Raw genomic sequence first — 18,719 nt, 5'->3', positions numbered from 1 at the left:
GAAGCTGCTAGAAACAACAATGGCAAAGCTGCACATTCAGCATGGAGGAATTATGATGACTTCAATGAATACTTTTGGTAGCCACTTTGATACCGCTAAATGATTTTCCTTTTAGTTGGACTTATTCTAATTTGCAATAATATGTAGGTCCCCTGCTTGTTTTGAATTAAATTGGCCAATGAGAACAGATTCTCCGTTCTTGCGGAAACCTACACTTTCGAAAAGGTCAAAAAGGGTTAGTTATAACTTTTTTCCAACTGTTATTTTTATTGATTTTTCTTCATAATTATGATGTTTATATTATGTCTTTTCTTGTATGTTCAATTGTCGTTTGCAGACTGGTAAAAGCAGTTTTGTTGAGCATAGGACATTTCTTCACCTGTATCGAAGCTTCCATCGACTTTGGATCTTCTTGGCACTAATGTTTCAGGTTCCTTTTTTGTCATCCATAGTTGTTACTCTGAAGTTTGAACCCTGATTATGGATATAGGTAGCATCATCACCTTTTTGGTTGTGTGTATGTGTCTAATTCTTTTTGGATGTGTTTAACACTTTTAGGATACAACACAAACTTTCGACACATGTCCACCACCTCAACCATGTTGCAATTAAGTTATTTATTTATTTATCTCTTTTTTCGTAGACACTTTGACGCATTTTGGACATCTCACGACATGGCTTGATTATGACTTAATAGACCTAGTCAACACCTATTATTGATTAAAGACTGCTATCGTGAAGAAATTAAATAAAAAAAAATGAAATAATGTACTTGTTCTATGAGTATTGCTTAACACAATATTTTGAGGTTCATTTTTTTTGGACTAAAATAAAAGATGCTAATGCTTTTGCATCACAATGCTAATTGCTGTTCCAAATATTTACCTTATTTTCTTATTGTCAATTTGAATGGAATCTCTGCTTTGCTAAATAAAAGCAATGATAGTGTAAATAGCTGCTTGGAAGACTGTTTTAGCTTGAACACTCCAGTCTCTACTTAGCAAACAACAGATTTAGTTGGGTCATGCCTAATTCCTGTTTTATGCAGGCTTTGACTATCATTGCTTTCAATCATGGACATATCAATTTGGATACCTTTAAAACAATACTTAGCATTGGGCCATCATTTGCAATCATGAATTTTTCCAAAAGTAAGATGTTTCTGTTTCTGCAGTTATTACTTTTTCAAATGGCAAGTGTTTCTTAAAATATTATTGTTATGTTATGATGAATAGGTTTCTTAGATGTGTTACTTACATTTGGGGCATACACGACTGCAAGGGGGATGGCTGTTTCAAGACTAGTTATAAGGTTTTTTTGGGGCGGCTTGACTTCTGTTGCTGTAACATATCTTTACCTGTGAGTTTATAATTCTCCCTTTACTATTTTGTCATGTAATTAACAGAGTTATATTGTGGCAATGAACGGGTTTAGCTGTTCAGCATTTTTTTGGTTTGATGAGGCAGTGATTGCATGAATGTGTTGATTTGATGAGACTATGCTGATTCCATTTTTTTATTGACAAACTACAACCAAGATATAATATAAATGCAAACTAAGCAGACTATTTCAGTTGTTAAGACTAAAAACTTGTTTACATGCTTGAGTGTGCTAAATAATACTCAGCAGCAGAATTCATATACGCACAGACACACGCACAACACAATTTAATGTACCAAACATGGAATGGAACAAATAAGCTAATGCGTGGTTCTCTCAGTGGCTTTGTCAAGATCTCTGCTAGTTGATTGTTTGAGCTGATGGATTCAATCATAAAAAATACTGGATTATTACTGCCTGAAATACTTGATTAGAGGCTATGAATGACAACTTTGTGGTCATAATACTTGAATAAATGAGATGAAGCAAAACAGTGTATATTTTCCTTAGACTGTTACACTTCTACTGATGTATTTATAGGATACAAAGAAGGGGCAAGTACTTTCCTAAAACCCTAACCCTAAAGTTGGGTTCTCATACATGAAAAATAATAAATGAAAAACATTACATTTTAACACTACCCCTCAAGTTGGAACATATAGATCGTATGCACCAAGCTTGGAACATAAATTGAATTCTAGGCCCCCCTTAGTTATTTAGTCAGAATGTTTGCAAGTTGTTCATTAGAGATGACAAACTCAGTAATAAAATCCTTGGATAGTAGTTTCTTTCTAACAAAATTACAATCATTTTCTATATGTTTTGTTTTCTCATGTAACACCAAATTGGATGCAATATTAAGAGCTCCCTAGTTGTCACGATACAACTTCATCTGTTCATTTTCACAAAATTTCAACTCTTGAAGAAGTTGTTTAATCCACACAAATACATATGTAGCCAGGTGCATAGATAGATATTTAGCTTCTGCACTAGATTGAACACTTTGTTTCTTACTTTTTGAGCAACACCATGTAAGTGCGCATCCAACCCAATGTAACTGTAATGGCCAAGTTAGACACATATTGGAAGTATTACAGAATAAAGGGAGCTTCAGTTTCTGGACTGCAGGTAATGCATGACAGATACAATCATGCCCTAATGTTGGGGTATTCATATATTTTTATAGTAGATTGAAATACAATTTTAGATAAACCTATTGGCTTCAAAACATTTTAACTTTGGGTAAACTAGTTCACCAAAATTGCATGATGTAACTGCATGAACCACTATGCCCTGATGTGGCTGCCTTACCAAATTTGCTCTCAGACCATCTGGAGCAATGAGTCTGTTTCCTGTCCTGCCTCCGCACGTAGGTGGCTATATCAACCACATATAAAAAACCTGGTAATTTGGAGTACATCTCAGCTATGTTAATATTGGTCATAATTTTTCTTAATTGCAGGAAAGTTTTGCAGGAGAGAAATAGTCGGAACTCTGATAATTCATTCTATTTCCGGATATACCTTCTTGTTCTTGGTGTTTATGCCGCATTACGACTATGCTTTGCACTGTTGCTCAAATTTCCAGCTTGTCATAAGCTTTCGGAAATGTCTGATCAATCATTCTTTCAGTTTTTTAAGTGGATTTATCAAGTGGGTTATTTTACTATTTACTTTTGACTTATTTATTTTGAGTTATTTCTGTTATGTTATGACTTGGTATTGACACCTTTTTGATGACATAATTCAGGAACGATATTATGTTGGACGTGGTCTTTATGAAGGAATAAGTGATTACTGCAGGTAGGTTTTCTTGCTGAAAATGGAATCTTGTTGTGAAAAACAGTTACTAATATGAAGAGATACCTATTTAATTGTTTGTTGCTGGGTTTTTACTTCAATGCATTGAGCCTTCAAAAAATCTTTCTAAAAGAACATGTGAACTGCTCTTGAAGCTTGTCAATTTGCCACTAGTTGAGTTAGGGTTATTTAGAACATAGTTGCTCTATCTGTTTATCTATAAATACTGTGTAGAATACATGTATAATTTTACAGAATACGAAGTTTTTATTCAGAATTTCCTCAATTGTTATTTATGGTACGTGTGTCACCTTTTATGTTGTCAGCAGTGCTGCTTCTGTGCTATTGATATTTCAATTGTTATTTAACACGTCTGTTTTAAGTGCGCAGGTATGTGGCGTTTTGGTTGGTGGTACTTGCCTGCAAATTCACCTTTGCTTACTTTCTCCAGGCATGGCATTTGTTTCTACTATTTTCGAATTCAAATTCATTTCCTTCGTACGACTGTACACATGAAAAATAAACATAACCTCAATTTATTCATAACTACAAGACAAATATATGATAATTGCAATAAACTTATTTTGTTAGTGGACAAATTTAATAACCTTTCTAGTAAATAAGTATTCTATTTTTTCACAGTGAAAAAATACATTTTTTATTTATTATAAAGATATTGATGTAATTTTGGTAATAAAATACCAATATCAGGAGCAGAGAAAACTGTAGAGGGAAATTAATTCATTTTTTTCTTTTTACTTCACTTGATTTTGACTTTTCTTTATATTCTTAAAAAATTCGAAAACTTAAAATAAATAAATTATAAAATACAACTGACAAGAAGGTTAAACTTGTACAAAACATAAATTGGTGAAGTGTGTTACTATGAATGTTATTTAGTGAACCGTTGAAATGATAATAAAGTGTTTTTTTCTTAATTTAATTTATTTAGCTTTATAAGATTGATTTTTTATTATGTATTGTACTTCTTTATTATATTGTGAAAATTAAATTTAATATTTTCTATAAATACATTTTTTTTTTCTGAATTTAATTTTCTAATATTTTAATTAAATACATTTTGCATTTATTGGGTATGCTATTAATTCATTTTATAACTTAAGAAAATCTAGTTTTCTACTTTTGTTTTTTTTCCCATATAATGTATATACGAAAAGAATTGAAAACATGAATAGGTATGAGTGTGTGTATAGCCTCACCATGAGATTTGGAGATTAAACTAAAATGATTTTGACTCTATTTTGAAAGAGACACCGAGATGAGGTTATAATTGAAAAGTCGAATAAAAGTGAATAGTGTTACTGGGCATATTTGACAGCAATGGCCGTATAACGAAATGCCCTTTTTAATTTGATTGGGGGTAAAATCTCATGAATATAAAGTATGTAAATAACATCTTATTTGTATAGTAAATTGTATGTGTAAAAATAAAAAAAAGTCATTACTAATTGTCATGTATTTCTACCTGATATTACAGATTAAACCTCTTGTTGAACCTACCAATATTATTGTTGATCTTCCGTCTTTGACTTACTCATGGCATGATTTTATCTCAAAGAGTAAGTATATTATTTTATTATTTGATTTTGGTTTAGTGGGTTAATTTTAAGGCATTGGTCTTTTCTGTACAGCATTTTTTTTTTTACTAAAGATCACTATGAACCTTGGCAACAAAGTGTTTTATGTATTTTTAAATGTATTTTTTCCTTTACAATTTGATTTGATTCTCTTAAATTATAGATTAATTGATTAAAATATGAAATGGAAGGTTTGTGGAACTGGAATCTTTTAGGTGATAGAGCAAATTTCTGCTATTATAGATGGTAACGTAACTGCAATATGAAGATATTTTTGTACGTCCCTCTTCTGTCTAAAAGAAGACATCCTTCTTAATGTATGTTGAAGGTGTTTTCTCATTATTAAATATTCTTTCTTAGTGTCCTTGATGTTAATTTTATCTCGGTTAATTTCTTTGCTTGTATTATAAGTAATATAATATTCAGAAATATATTTTTTACTGATTTATGATTTTAAAATTTGCAGACAATAACAATGCCTTTACTATTGTTAGCTTGTGGGCGCCTGTTGTGGCTGTGAGTTTTCTTTTTTCTTCATTTGTGTCAATCTGAACAAAGTGGTACTCGATCATGCTATAATTGATTTTGAGATTGTTTTATGTTTGCATTAGACACAAATGTCTCCATTTTTTGGTACTAATTATAATAAGCATGTCTTTGAGATGTATTAGTTGTTAGTTGTCTTTTATACCTATAGTTTATTGTTAACCTAATTAATGAGATGCCCACTAATTCCATCTACTCTTCGATGCATTTATTAGCCTATAAACAACATAAGTCACATTCACTGGTCTAAAGAAAATCTCCTCTTTAATTATGTTAGTGTCATGAAATATTTCCACAACTAAAATCGTTTAGTTAGATATATTTTGAGGGGAGAAGTGAACATAAACATTAGAAAATAAATGAAACATCTGGATTATTCAACACTTGTGAATGTACAGAAATATAAGTCTTATTAAGAGACTCTGAAAGAATGGATTCCACAAGAGACATGCACAACCCAAATACAGAGCCGAATATAAAGACTGAAATAAATGTTAGTATACTATAGTTATTTTGTATTGTACAGCTGGAGGCTATTGTAGTATATCTCTTTTATTTTCTTGTCCAGCTGTCAAGTATAACAGCTGTCAGTTACTGACGTGTAAATAAGTCACTGAAACATATGATTCAGTGTGTGATGTTAATAAAGATGTTGAACAAGGTTTTTAGACAACACCTGATCTTGAACACAAAAAGACATCAATTGTTGTATGCTTTGTTCTAGAGTAAAAAACGTGTTTATGAGCTATGGAACTGCACTTTGGTTATCACAAAGCATTAGAAGAGTGGAATAAGAAATAAATAATTCTTTGAAGAATGCCTGCGTGCATAAATTTCACCAGAAGATTGTAAACAAGAACTGACTAAAATATAACACTAATATACGGCAAGTGAGAGTACCATACTGCAATGCTCCAAGAATTGATCGATAGAGTGGGATCAAAAGAGGTATCAAATCCATTTTTAGACTGTTTACTTGAGGACACCATAAGAGAAGAAACATAATGAGCTTCAACTATTTTGGTTTTATTGGGAAGATCTCGTATGTACTTCCTTCAAGTCAGCATCAAAGACTTGTAAGATTGATTCAATGCCTGAAAAATACTCAAAATTGCCCATTTTCTTGAGAGAGAAGTGAGAATGTAAACTACGAGTAATTTGATGGAGGAGAGGAGCATATGAACCTATGATGATAATGTCATCAACACAAACTAAGATGTAAAAAATGTAAGTTTGAAGAGGGCAGTTTGAAGATGTATATAAACAAATAGAGATGGATCTGCTTTGCTGGGAGAAAAGCCGAGTTTCAAGAGGGCAGTTTGAAGCTTGTAAAAACCATTGCCTCGAAACTTGTTTAAGACCATAGATGCCTTTATTGAGTCAATAAACCAGAGTTTTGTCTGCAGATTCAAATCTGGGAGGCTGTAACATATAAATAATTTCATCCACACTCCTATTCGAAAAGGCATTGTTAACATCCATGTTAAGAAGTAAGTCGTTAAGCTTAATTCAACTCTGCAAAACTGGCTTGTAAGGTGAGGTTTGCATCTACTTATTTATTGTGAATTGACCTTATTTCTAATCGATGTGGAACTTTCAACACCCCCACTCACGCTGAGGCATACACATGTCGTGCGTGGGACTAGACATTAATGGGTGGTCTGATAGCGGTCCAATAACGGGTGAAACAATCGATCCAACAAACTGCAAATTCCTGATAACGGGTGGCGCAATAGGCCAAACAAACGACTAATCCCACCAGGATAGGCTTTAACTCATAGTCTTGATACCATGATAAGAAGTGGATTTTAAGCCTAATTGAACCCCGCAAAACCGGCTTGTAAGGTGTGGTTTACACCCACATATATTGTGAGTTGGTCTTATTTCTAGTCGATGTGGGACTTGCAACAATTCAAATGAAACAAATCCCAACTATTTGTTAAAGTGCTAATATGAAGAAGTGCATCATACTCTTGCCGCATAACAACAACAACCCCAATGTTGATTCTTGAGAGCCTATGAGAGAAATAAAGGTTCAATATGAGTTAGTAGCAATAATGACCATTATGTTTTGAATCGGGTTTGCATGGATTGAGTATTTATTGGCTTAGAGACAGGAGCAGACACGAGGGGAACAATTTCCGGAATCGTACGCTAAGATCAAAGAGGGGATAAAACAAATGTGGTGTGAGAGTGAAATATCTATTGAGATTAGACTCGAGGATAGCAAGCTGAGAGAATGGATCAAAATAAGGGTATTAAAATTTACATTCTTAGAGGTGTAAAGTCGAGTAGACAGAGAAAGACTTAAATATCCTTTGTGGAAGGGAAATAACCTAGAAGCACACTCATGGGATTGAAAAATCGAGTTAGTGATGGTTTTATGGTGGAGAAAATGAAAGGGACCCGAAACTGTAATAAGGCACAAGTAACATGTTAATTAAGTAAAATGCTGTTTGGAAGGCAAAATCCCAAAACTTTAAAAGGAGAGAAGCATGATGCAATTAAGTTAAACCCAATTAGGTGATGTGCCTATGTTTTCAATCAACATCATTTTGATGATGAGTATGAAAACCAATAATATTGGGAAGAATACCATTAGTAGTAAGAAAATATGTGAATGACCGAAGTTGACCTCCCCAATTAGTTTGAATAGTTTTAAACTTAGTATTGCATTGAAGTTCAACCGTAGCTTTAATACACTGAAGTACATTGAAGGGTTCAGATTTTAGTTTGACAACCAAGTGAGTTGTGAAAAAGCATCAACAAAACACCTAATACAAATAACCGTGAGAGGATGGAACATGTGAAGCACCCCAAAGATGACTCCAAAGTTCACTGAACATTAATTATCAAGGAGAATCATAAATTGTTTCTGGTAAAGAAGAAGTAACCTATGAGATTTTTCGACACAAGATGAAAAAGAATCGACAACTTTATTGGAAGTGGAAACATTACATTTGTTCTGAATAAGTTTTAAAACGTTTACATTGGGGTGGCTTTACCTATCATGCCACAAATTAGAAACAATAGAGGATGGAGAAACAATACTAGTTGTAGGAACAAATGAACTAGTCGTAGTATGAAATTGATGAGTCTTGAACATAACAGGAGATGAGGGTGTAGAAAGCGAAAAAGCAAAAAGGAATTGCGCCCATTGGAACCAACAAAGCCCTTAACAAGAACTTGATTGGTGGCCTTAGATTAACAACATAAAAGTGAGGATATAATTCAAAGTAAACTTTATTATCACAGACTAATTTATTTTGAAGGGAACTAGCAGAAATTCATGTAAGGAGAAATCAAGTATAGGCAAACCTTCACCATTGCCAACATAAATTTTTTTAGGCTCGTCAGATGTAATGCTGAATATTTGGAGAGTCTCTAGTCTCACATAAAACGAAGCCCTAGACTCAGGTATCCAACTAGAGGAGCATGGTTTAAGGGTTGAATTGGCAAGCATAGCATTGGGAACATCAACTAAGGGTTTTGTGGATGAATTAATCCAAGCATGGGACTTTGACTAAACAGATTGAGGGATGGAAAAGGGCAAAGGCTAATTGGTGGTTGGGCATAAAGACCAAGAGAATTAGGGGGTTGAAAAGTGGAGGCACCCCGATAGAGACATACATTGGCTGTATGACCATATTTGAGACAAATTTGACAGAAAATTTGCATAACTCCTGAACCACGGCCTCTAATATGTCTACCACCATGATTTGAGCATGCTTTAAAGGAATTGCCATAACCAAACAATTTGGAAGATGCAAAATTGGAAGGTGGTTGTGAATAGTGAGTTGAAGGTGGAAGAAACTTCTGTTGGTGACAAGTTGTCCGGGATTCATATACAAGGAGAGCCTCAATGATTGGAGATGTCTCAAATTTGCTTTCGAAAATGGAAATCATAGTAACATATCCAAGCGGAAGACCTTCATGGATGGCATCAACATGTTCATCAAGCTTGACTGGACAACCAATTCTAGTAACGTTATCTACAATAGACTGCATTTTACTGAATATTTCATTCATAGTTTTGTTGTGAAGATTCTAGCACGTACATCAGTGTGTAATTGAGATGAACATGCCTTCATTTGAGTGAAAAAAATGATCATGTATTTGCTCCCAAACTGGTAAGAGTGAACACCACCAATGACTTGAGTCAAAATATTCATGGATAATGTGGTTTGAAGCCATGGAAGTAAGAGTGGATCTTGAACCTCCTATTCTTCTTAGGTTATATTTCTAGTGCTAGTTTCACTATTTTCTTCAGAGAGAAATCTTAGAGGTATAACAAATTGACAACAAAGTGAAGTTTATGGGATTTAATAACAGGTTCAATATGCTACTTCCAATGGAGGTAATTGAAGTCATCAAGTTTGTCGGATTGGGAATGTGAAAAGAATGGGTAAGCAGATGGGTAGTAAATAGGATTACCCATCATGGATTAGTAATTTGCTTCTGATAAACATGGGGAAATAAACTGAAGAACTGGTTTATTCAACACTTGTGAATATACACAAATGAGTCTTATGAAGAGACTTTGAAAGAATGATTATAAAGACTAAAATAAACAACAATTAAAACCAACATAACCACCTAATATCATTACAATAATTGAATCTACTATAACTGAATCTGAAATTGTATCATATATTCAAGACTAAGGCATTGTTTGGATGGAGGGATAGATTTGGGAGAGTGAATTTGAGTAGATTTGAATGGAAAATGAGGTGAATATGAGGGTGTTTGGATTAAGAGAAAGATGGTGATAAGTGAGGAGATTTGAGATGAAGGTTTATGAAAGCTAGTAAATGATGTGATAAATTTGATAGATTAAAAACATATTTTAATTGATAAAAATAAGAAATTAGTATTTATTTAAATTCGTTATTAAGAGTAGATTTGAGGGGAAAAGGAGGTGAATATAAGGGTGTTTGGATTAAGAGAAAGATGGTGATAAGTGAGGAGATTTGAGATGAAAGTTTATGCAAGCTAGTGAATGATGCGATAAATTTAATAGATTAAAAACATATTTTAATAGATAAAAATGAAATATATATACATAAACCCGACTCGAGAGTTTACGTAGACTCGTGACAGCTGAGTAAACTCGACTCATAGAGTTAACTCATAAACTCAAGAGTTTACTTTCTATAAAAAAATTTTAAATATCATATTAAATCAAATATTACAATAAAATAATTAAGCAAAATAGTTAAAGAAAATAAGTTCATACAAATACAAGTTCAATACAAAGTACTCTAGATATTTAACTACTTTAGTAGCATTTTTACTTCTATTTGTAAGAAATGGAATACACATAGAATGCTCTCAATTAAATTTAAATTTGATTCATTCCTAGATGTACTTTAAATTGATTGCTAATTTCAGTTTTGAATTACGACATTAAAAAACATATTATACAATTATTAAATAACTAAAAGTAATCCCTAATTCTTAATTAAAAAAAGAAATTAAAAGTCCTAATTAATTAAAAAATCTAATATATAATATAATATATATTACCTTTCCTAAAAGCTGTAGCACACCACCTAACAAATTAAAACCCTTAATCCCTTTCTCCAAAAGAGTGTGGTGCAACAACTGACAAGAAAAAGACCCACCTTTCTGGAATAGAAAACAAGACCTGGCACTTAGTTGGAGAAGAATGAAAATGGAGACCGGCGACACGAATGACTGTGCGACGAGCGACAACGCAGTTGGCAAGCAGTGGTGCAATGAGCGGCGAGAGCGATGGTGACACAATGAGGAGACAAATGTGTGTTGAAACCCTAATCTAATCACAACTAGTTTTTCTTTTCTTTTCCAGTTTCACACACCAAACGACTATTGTTGATATCGTATTAGGTTCAAAAATTTTCTCCTTTAAACTCGCCAACTCGATTGCAAACTCTCAGTGAACCGAGTTCACTCCCGATTCTACTGAGTTTACACCAAGCGCGAGTTTGCTTCCGAGTTAACTCGAAAGCGGTGTATAGAAATGTAAACTCGTCTGAGTAAACAAGTTAACTTGCGAGTTTGATAACCATGTGTGTGTGTGTGTGTGTATATATATATATATATATATATTTATATATATTACAATTCAAATAAAAAATAATATAAAACTTTTGCTTTAGTTATTATATTATAATAAAAGAATAAATGTATTATTATAGATTATATCTTTTTAATTGATTAAATTTTCAATAGATTATTAGTTTATGTTATAAGTCAAAATGTTAATATAAGATGATAAAAAACAACTTTCCTCACTTTCTTCGCATAGGAGCGAGGAAAGTCTGCAGCACAATTACTTTTCGATTTCTGTAATTTTGTTCCTCGTTATTAGTGAAATCAGTGCACTTCTTCGCATGTTGACTTTCTGTTGCTGAAACCAAATGTAGCCTTAGAGAAGACTAATAAATTATAAAAAAGATCATTTGATTGAACATGTACCTTTGTAATAAAATTTAAATTTCATAGATTATTAATTAAAATTAACTAATCTGCATCTCTTATATACTTCTTCCCCTTTTTATTTCTGACTAAGCTGTCTAACAAACTAACTAACTCATCAATACTCTAACTACATCAGTAAACTTTTTCTCCTTAGTTCTTGACTGAGAGGATTCTTATTCTCTGGTGCCCTTTTATCTCATAATAAAATGTTGATAAATTGGAACTTTTTAGGAGATGAAAGTTTCTCTGATGTTTATTATTCCAAGTAGCCTATATACATGATGCTTTGTTGTCTGAATGATCTCCTCTGAAGATCGTGATCTTAGGAGCTAACAACTACGATTTTTCTTTAATTTTTTACTTTCTGTTTTCATGCATACTTGGCTATGATTTACCTTGCTAATGCATTCTCGTTCTACAGATTTATCTCATGGATATTCTCATTTTTTACACTGTCATGTCAGCAATTGTTGGTGGTGTGATTGGTGCACGGGCTCGGCTAGGCGAGGTATTTGAGTTTCAAATTGATATCATTTTCAGGATTGATCTCATTTTGTTTCGTTCTTTCAAGGTGTTTGGAACAAGCATGAAAAGGATTTGTAGCTTTGGATCTTTAACTATTGTATTTGTATACTATGCACTCAAGCCATATTCTTAGAAAGTAGGTAAAGACCTAATTATGTCAGGTTCGCATCGGGTTGGGATCATCCTGTCAACTACAGTTTGCTCCAACAAACATAGGGTTGGGATCATCCTGTCTATTTCTATCCATCCCCTCGATTGGTGATGGGAACCTACCCTCCAATCAGTGACGGGAACTACCCATCCACATGCTCTTATATTTCTGATCGGCGAGGGTGGCACATGCAATGAAAGGCTTAACGGCTGACTAACTGTGTTAGGTTGCCTCCTTTGTGCCTAGGTCGCGATTCCTTGGAGTTCATTTTGTGGTCCAATCTAATTTTATCTTTCCTTGGATTATTTTATTACTTTGTCTCTCTATTTAAACAGAAAAAAAGTGTCATTCTGTACTACACCATCTGAAACAAATTTTACAAATATTTTCTAAATCAGATTGTTAGTATTGAGAAGATGAATAGATCTAACTATTGAACTTGGAATCTGAAATCTTTTCCTATAGCACAATCTGAACAATGGATAAACTTTGATGCTCAATTATGTAGGGTATTCACACCGCACTCAAACCTATATTCCTTATCCATGAAGCATGTGTGTCAGTTTGTTGGAGTGGGGCCCTTGCCTTCATAGTGTGTCTGAATCTCTTGACTGTTTTTGCTCCATGACATTTTGAGGGGTTTATGCGTTCTTATCTTTATTGATTTCATGTTACCTTACATGATTTTAGTTATCTCCTTCCACCATCTGTAGTTGTAAAGAAGGAACTTGAGAACGACACCACTGTTTTTATGGCCTTGGGCTTGTATGACATGTTGGAAGAGTATGCTACTACCTTTGATTTGAATTTGGGATCACTAGTAAAGTCTACAATTGACTTTTGTGTCATATATGCTCCTCTGTATTTATTTAAAAATGAACACAAGGACACATGCTTCAATTGTAGGGTAAAATATTGCCTTTTTATCCCAAAGTAGTAACTTTGGATTGTTTCACACATGTAATTCTACAATCACTTCAAAATGTAAACATTGTCAACACATTGGACACATAGATAATATATTTTGTAATCGTTCTCTTTTCCGCTCCTTGCTACCACTACCAATTTCCCCTTGATCAAAATGGTTCAACTACACAAATTTGTGCCATTAGTACCGTCAAACCGCTCTTATCTTTGACGGTTGGCTTTTTTTGGTCCCTGATTGTTTTTTCAATTTGCTGTCTATTAGCCGATTGCTTTTTCACATGGCATTTGAAATTGCATGGAAAACCTCCTTTGATCACCCAATATTGCCTAGACATCTATTATTCAGCCAATTGTTGCTCCTATGCTACTGGCTGATCTACCTTTGTATGACTCTTACAACATATGAACACTAGCAAATGGTGTGAGACACACCAATCAACTAGTAACTACTTTGGTGGGTATGCTTTGGTAAACAATGGTATGTCCTTAGATATCTAAACAATAGCAACAATTTATGGCATCCAATGGTATTCTTCATCAAACATCATGTCCTCATAATTCTCAACCAAATGTAGTTGAACAAGGCTCTTCTTGAAACTTCTCATACACTTCTTCACAAATCATCTTACTCACTATTTCTGGGGATGCTATCTTTACAACATGTTATCTCATCAATTAGTTGCCATCTTTCATGAAGGGGTACCCTACTTTGGTCTTTTTCCTTATTTCCCTCAATGCAGTTTGGTACATGACCTCACACGTGGTTCAGATATACTTTCTCTTTGATTGTTTAAATGTGTCTACATGGGATACCATCATCCTTAAAATGGGTATTGGTGTTTTCTATCTTGATCTTAATTATTACTTTGTGTATGTTTATGCATCCATTTTTGAGTTTGGTCCATATTATACACAAGTTCCTTCTAAAGACATGCAATGGAAAAATATTCCCTGATCAAATGATGAAATAAAAGGATTTAGACAAAAAGTAACTACTTGCAATTTTTTACTTGAAGAAAAGTTGTAAATGTTTCAAACCTTTTGATTGATTGCTTAATAGGTCTTGACTCAGGGATATGTTTCGTTTCAATCTCTTGTTTGAGTGTGTTCGCAATTTTGAACTTATAATTGTGTTTGCCAATATGTTATGAAATGGAAGAGAGAACTCCTTTGTATAGAAAAAGTTAGTTATGATGGAATTGATTATTTCACTAGGTAATAAATTATTAAACAATGTAGTCCTTTTATACATAAAATCTTGGAGTACTTTTTATGTAATAAATTATGATTTATTGTGTTTGGTTACATGAAAATCCTTGCAATTCATACTCTATTAAAAATAATCTTAGTGTAAACATATTTTCGAACGTGTTTGTAAACTTTTAATTTGATTTTGCCTTCTTCATCAAAACTTTCCTTTTTAGGTGATAGCTTCTATTTTAATTCTTAGTAAAAGGTTTGCCTGCATGTTAGCTTCTGATGACCTCTATTCTAAATTGGACTTGAACTTAAATTTATACGACATACAATGCAAGCTTTGGCTTCATGAAGACCCAAAACAGAAAGTTACCTTGCCTTTGCTTCCTTGGTTCAAATACACATGCTTACTTCTTTTATATGCTAGAGATAGTGAAGAATTGAGAGATGTACTCAGTTAGTAGGTGAAACTTTGATTAGAAGAAAATTTTAGATGACCTGTGTTATCTTTTGCTTTTCCTTTTTAAGGATTTGTTATACTCTACATCTTTTTTCTAAGGAGGTATTTTTTTTTATTCTTTTAGGAAATTAAAATTAATATGAATATTGAAGTTATTTTTATTCATGGATTTTCTCTTCTTACTGAAAACATTTCTTATTAATGACTTATTGCAGATTCGTTCAATTGAAATGGTGCATAAGCGTTTTGAAAGTTTCCCCGGGGCCTTTGTAAAAAATTTGGTGTCACCACAAATAAAAAGGTGGGTTTTCTATGTAAGCTAGTAGATATGATTATCTTAACTCTGTATCTATTCTTAATGTACTTGTTGGCTTGGTAATATAGATCTGGTGGGTTGTATAATTTAGTTGTTAGGGAATCTGATTTGTCTTTCTTATTTGAACACTGTTTAGGTGCTAAGTATTTCTAGTAAAAGCATCTTTGGTATTTTACTATTGTTTGGGGCTATATATTTTTTGTTCAAGGACAATTCTGCAAGGGGAGATTTGAAAGCGTACAAACTAGAAAGTGGCATTACTTTAAATTGTCTGAGGGAGGGCACTTAGCACACCTAACAATTATATAAATAAAATAATAAATATGTTTTAGTTGTACAAGAGGAAAACATAAAATTAAACTGTTTTCTGTCTATTCTTTTGGATGATACAACTATTTCTAACATTAATTATTACAATTATTTCTGACATAGGATGTCTTATTCCTTGGTTGTTTATGTTCTTTTTTTCAGGATTCCCTTGAGTGGACAATCAACCCAGGTATTATGGTTTTGTTAGAATAGACACTTGGTTGATATTGCTCTTACGTTATTTTTTGATGCCACTATACTTGTCCCTCATTGGGGCTATGTTGTCCTAATTGTTTGTTTTCTTTTAAATAGAATATTGTATTCTTCTCATTCCAGTTGAACCTTCTTTCATATATCTCTGCATGTGTTTGGTTATGGTTATGTATGTTTTGTCCATGATATGTTCAAGCTGCCAAGTGTGTCTTATTGAGTTGTTGTTATTCTCCTGAATCCAAGAAGTACAACATATCTTTAGTACACTCTGTTCTTCCCTATGTTTGTCCAATTCATTCCACTTAACAAGTTCTTCCAATACAAGTAGTTATTATCCTTTGTTTCTCCTACTCTTAACAGCCCAAATCCCAAACAAAATCCTCCTATTCCATCATCACTTTCTCTTATTAGACACTGGTGTATATGTTGATATAGTCATTAAAGAGAATGATATATATGTTGATATAGTCATTAAAGAGAATGATATTGCTATAATATCTCAACCAAAGGAACACTTGTGTTATCATTTTCAGCCCAAAGATCTTTGAAGTCTCAAATACTTCTTGAGTATTAAAGTAGTCAGGTGAAATAGGTTTTTTATCCTAAAAGAGACGGGTGTGATTCAGCTCATATATTTTCTGTTATCCAATATCGATAACACTACTCTATATTGCTTCCAATCTCGTGTTCCATGAAAGGACCCAACACAGTTATCGGTTGTCATTTTATTCGGGTGAAGTTGTTGTGCAAGGAAATTTGTTTTGAGCTTGTTGGATTCAATGATTAACTTGGAGATGTGTTAAAAGAACCCTTGACAGGACATTGGATTGATAGTTTTTGTTCGAAGCCAAGTAAATACAATTTGTAAGCTCCAACTTGAAAGGGAGTATTTGAATAGGCCTTAAATAAGCTTTATTAAAATTTTGTTTTGTGTGTACCTAAGACTCTAGATGTGACTTTATTGTTTTTTACTATTCTCTCTAATCATTGTATCTGAGAACAACTACTATAATATAAATATGGGAACTTAAGAGAGGAATATTAAGCTATCTGAATAATATTGTTTGAATATTTTAATTAATTTTGTTTTATTTCTATGTATTTCTATCTCTTGGAATTTTTGACATTCAGTTTGGCTAATGAATGTGGTTGATTTGGTGCAGGATTCTCAAGATATGAACAAAGCATATGCTGCCATGTTTGCTCCATTTTGGAATGAGATAATAAAAAGTCTGCGTGAGGAAGATTTTATTAGTAATAGGTTAGTCAAAGGAAACTAGATGCTTGACGGTGTGTAGTGTAACGAAGATAAACTGCATATTGAAGTTAATACAATCAGTTAGTTAATAAGTAACGGGGAATTATAGTGTAAGGATTTAATTCACAATTATATTGGCACCCTTGTACTAAAATCCTTTGCTCTTTTTTCTATTCAATTACATGGAATGGAGTTCAAGTGATCATTGTTTTTTCAATGACTTTATGGGCTCGTATTGTTTCTTTTTTTATCTCTGATAAAATACCTTTTTGTTTGTCAAAAATTGTGATATAAGCAGGCTTGCTCTGTATCTTTGGGTTCCAAAATCTTGTGTAGCCAGTTATAGGTGGCTTATTTGTTTATTTTTTACTATTACAGAGAAATGGACCTGCTTTCTATACCTAGTAATGCAGGAAGTCTGAGACTAGTTCAATGGCCTCTGTTTCTTCTTAGCAGTAAGGTAGAACTTCGTATGGAATATGAATTACTTGTAATGGATAATGAAGGCTTGTATAGTTTACCACGATTCCATGTATTGATTTGAGTTAATCTCTTCATGTTCAGATCTTGTTGGCGATTGACTTGGCTCTAGACTGCAAAGATACTCAGGCAGATTTGTGGAACAGGATAAGTAAGGATGAATACATGGCCTATGCAGTGAAGGAATGCTATTACAGTGTTGAAAAAATATTATATTCATTAGTTGGCAATGACAATGAAGGAAGACTTTGGTATGAATTTCATTATTCATTCTCTGAAATTTTCACTATTCTATTTGAAATATTTAAACCTTTTGATCATAAAATGGGGAATCTTATTCCAACTGGAATATTCTGACAACATTTGGGAACTTTGTCCTGTTGTGAAAGAGGAGGTTTAGATGCAGTCCATGCAATTATAAATGGTATCCACATGAGGAGTATGTTTTGAAATGCTAGAGGGAAACAGACTGGAGAAATATACTTGAATTTCTCAATCCAGAATAATCGAGATAGCATTAATTGTCTACAGCATACTTATATTTATCAAAAGAAAAAGAAAAATATATACATTACGCATGGCCAAAAACAAACGCATCAACAAAAGCTAAAGAAACCTATAAAAGGATTGAAATTGAAGTTGGTAGTCTACTAAGACAATGATTTTTTTTTTTAATTTTGTGGCAACAACTGCTGAGTTAAATCTGCAATTATGACAAAAATGATTAACTTTTTAGACTTAAATTCCAGGGCATTATGGATTAATTATTTATCTGATCTAACACTACGTTAAGTTACCTTAATTTGCGATAGAAGATGGGATTCAGGCATCAAATTTTGTGATTAGGTTTTTTTTGTCTGATCTAACACTATGTCAACTTCCAAATTTTCTTCTCTCTTTATCAGTGCATTGCTTTCTGCTTTGCTTACATATGTTTCATGAAAGATTACCAATATTTTGACAGGGTGGAAAGAATTTTTCGTGAGATCAATAACAGTATTGTAGAGGGTTCACTTGTTTTAACCTTGTCTCTAAAGAAGCTTCCAGTTGTTTTATCAAGACTTACAGCATTGTCCGGACTCCTGGTAATTTGCCTGT

The 18,719-nt window shown here is 33.0% G+C and overlaps 1 protein-coding gene across 1 annotated transcript in view; it reads left to right on the top strand.

Moving 5' to 3' along the window:
• The window catches only part of GSL8 (glucan synthase-like 8), a 56,716-nt gene that overhangs the window by 21,623 nt on the left and 16,374 nt on the right, over positions 1–18,719 (top strand). Inside the window, exons 11-27 of the mRNA XM_085666465.1 lie at positions 1–77; positions 148–235; positions 338–430; positions 1,049–1,151; positions 1,236–1,359; positions 2,843–3,032; positions 3,130–3,182; positions 3,570–3,630; positions 4,678–4,759; positions 5,244–5,293; positions 12,207–12,293; positions 15,261–15,346; positions 15,833–15,860; positions 17,047–17,144; positions 17,520–17,601; positions 17,706–17,872; positions 18,586–18,706. Of these exons, the coding sequence (XP_085522591.1) occupies positions 1–77; positions 148–235; positions 338–430; positions 1,049–1,151; positions 1,236–1,359; positions 2,843–3,032; positions 3,130–3,182; positions 3,570–3,630; positions 4,678–4,759; positions 5,244–5,293; positions 12,207–12,293; positions 15,261–15,346; positions 15,833–15,860; positions 17,047–17,144; positions 17,520–17,601; positions 17,706–17,872; positions 18,586–18,706 (1,590 nt within the window). The remainder of the gene's footprint in view (positions 78–147; positions 236–337; positions 431–1,048; positions 1,152–1,235; positions 1,360–2,842; positions 3,033–3,129; positions 3,183–3,569; positions 3,631–4,677; positions 4,760–5,243; positions 5,294–12,206; positions 12,294–15,260; positions 15,347–15,832; positions 15,861–17,046; positions 17,145–17,519; positions 17,602–17,705; positions 17,873–18,585; positions 18,707–18,719) is intronic.

The sequence above is a fragment of the Vigna unguiculata genome, chromosome 9 (genome assembly GCF_037176805.1).
Source record: "Vigna unguiculata cultivar grain cowpea cultivar isolate G323 ecotype 2 chromosome 9, ASM3717680v1, whole genome shotgun sequence".
Lineage (NCBI taxonomy): Eukaryota > Viridiplantae > Streptophyta > Magnoliopsida > Fabales > Fabaceae > Vigna > Vigna unguiculata.
This window is presented reverse-complemented; position numbering and strand designations above follow the sequence as displayed.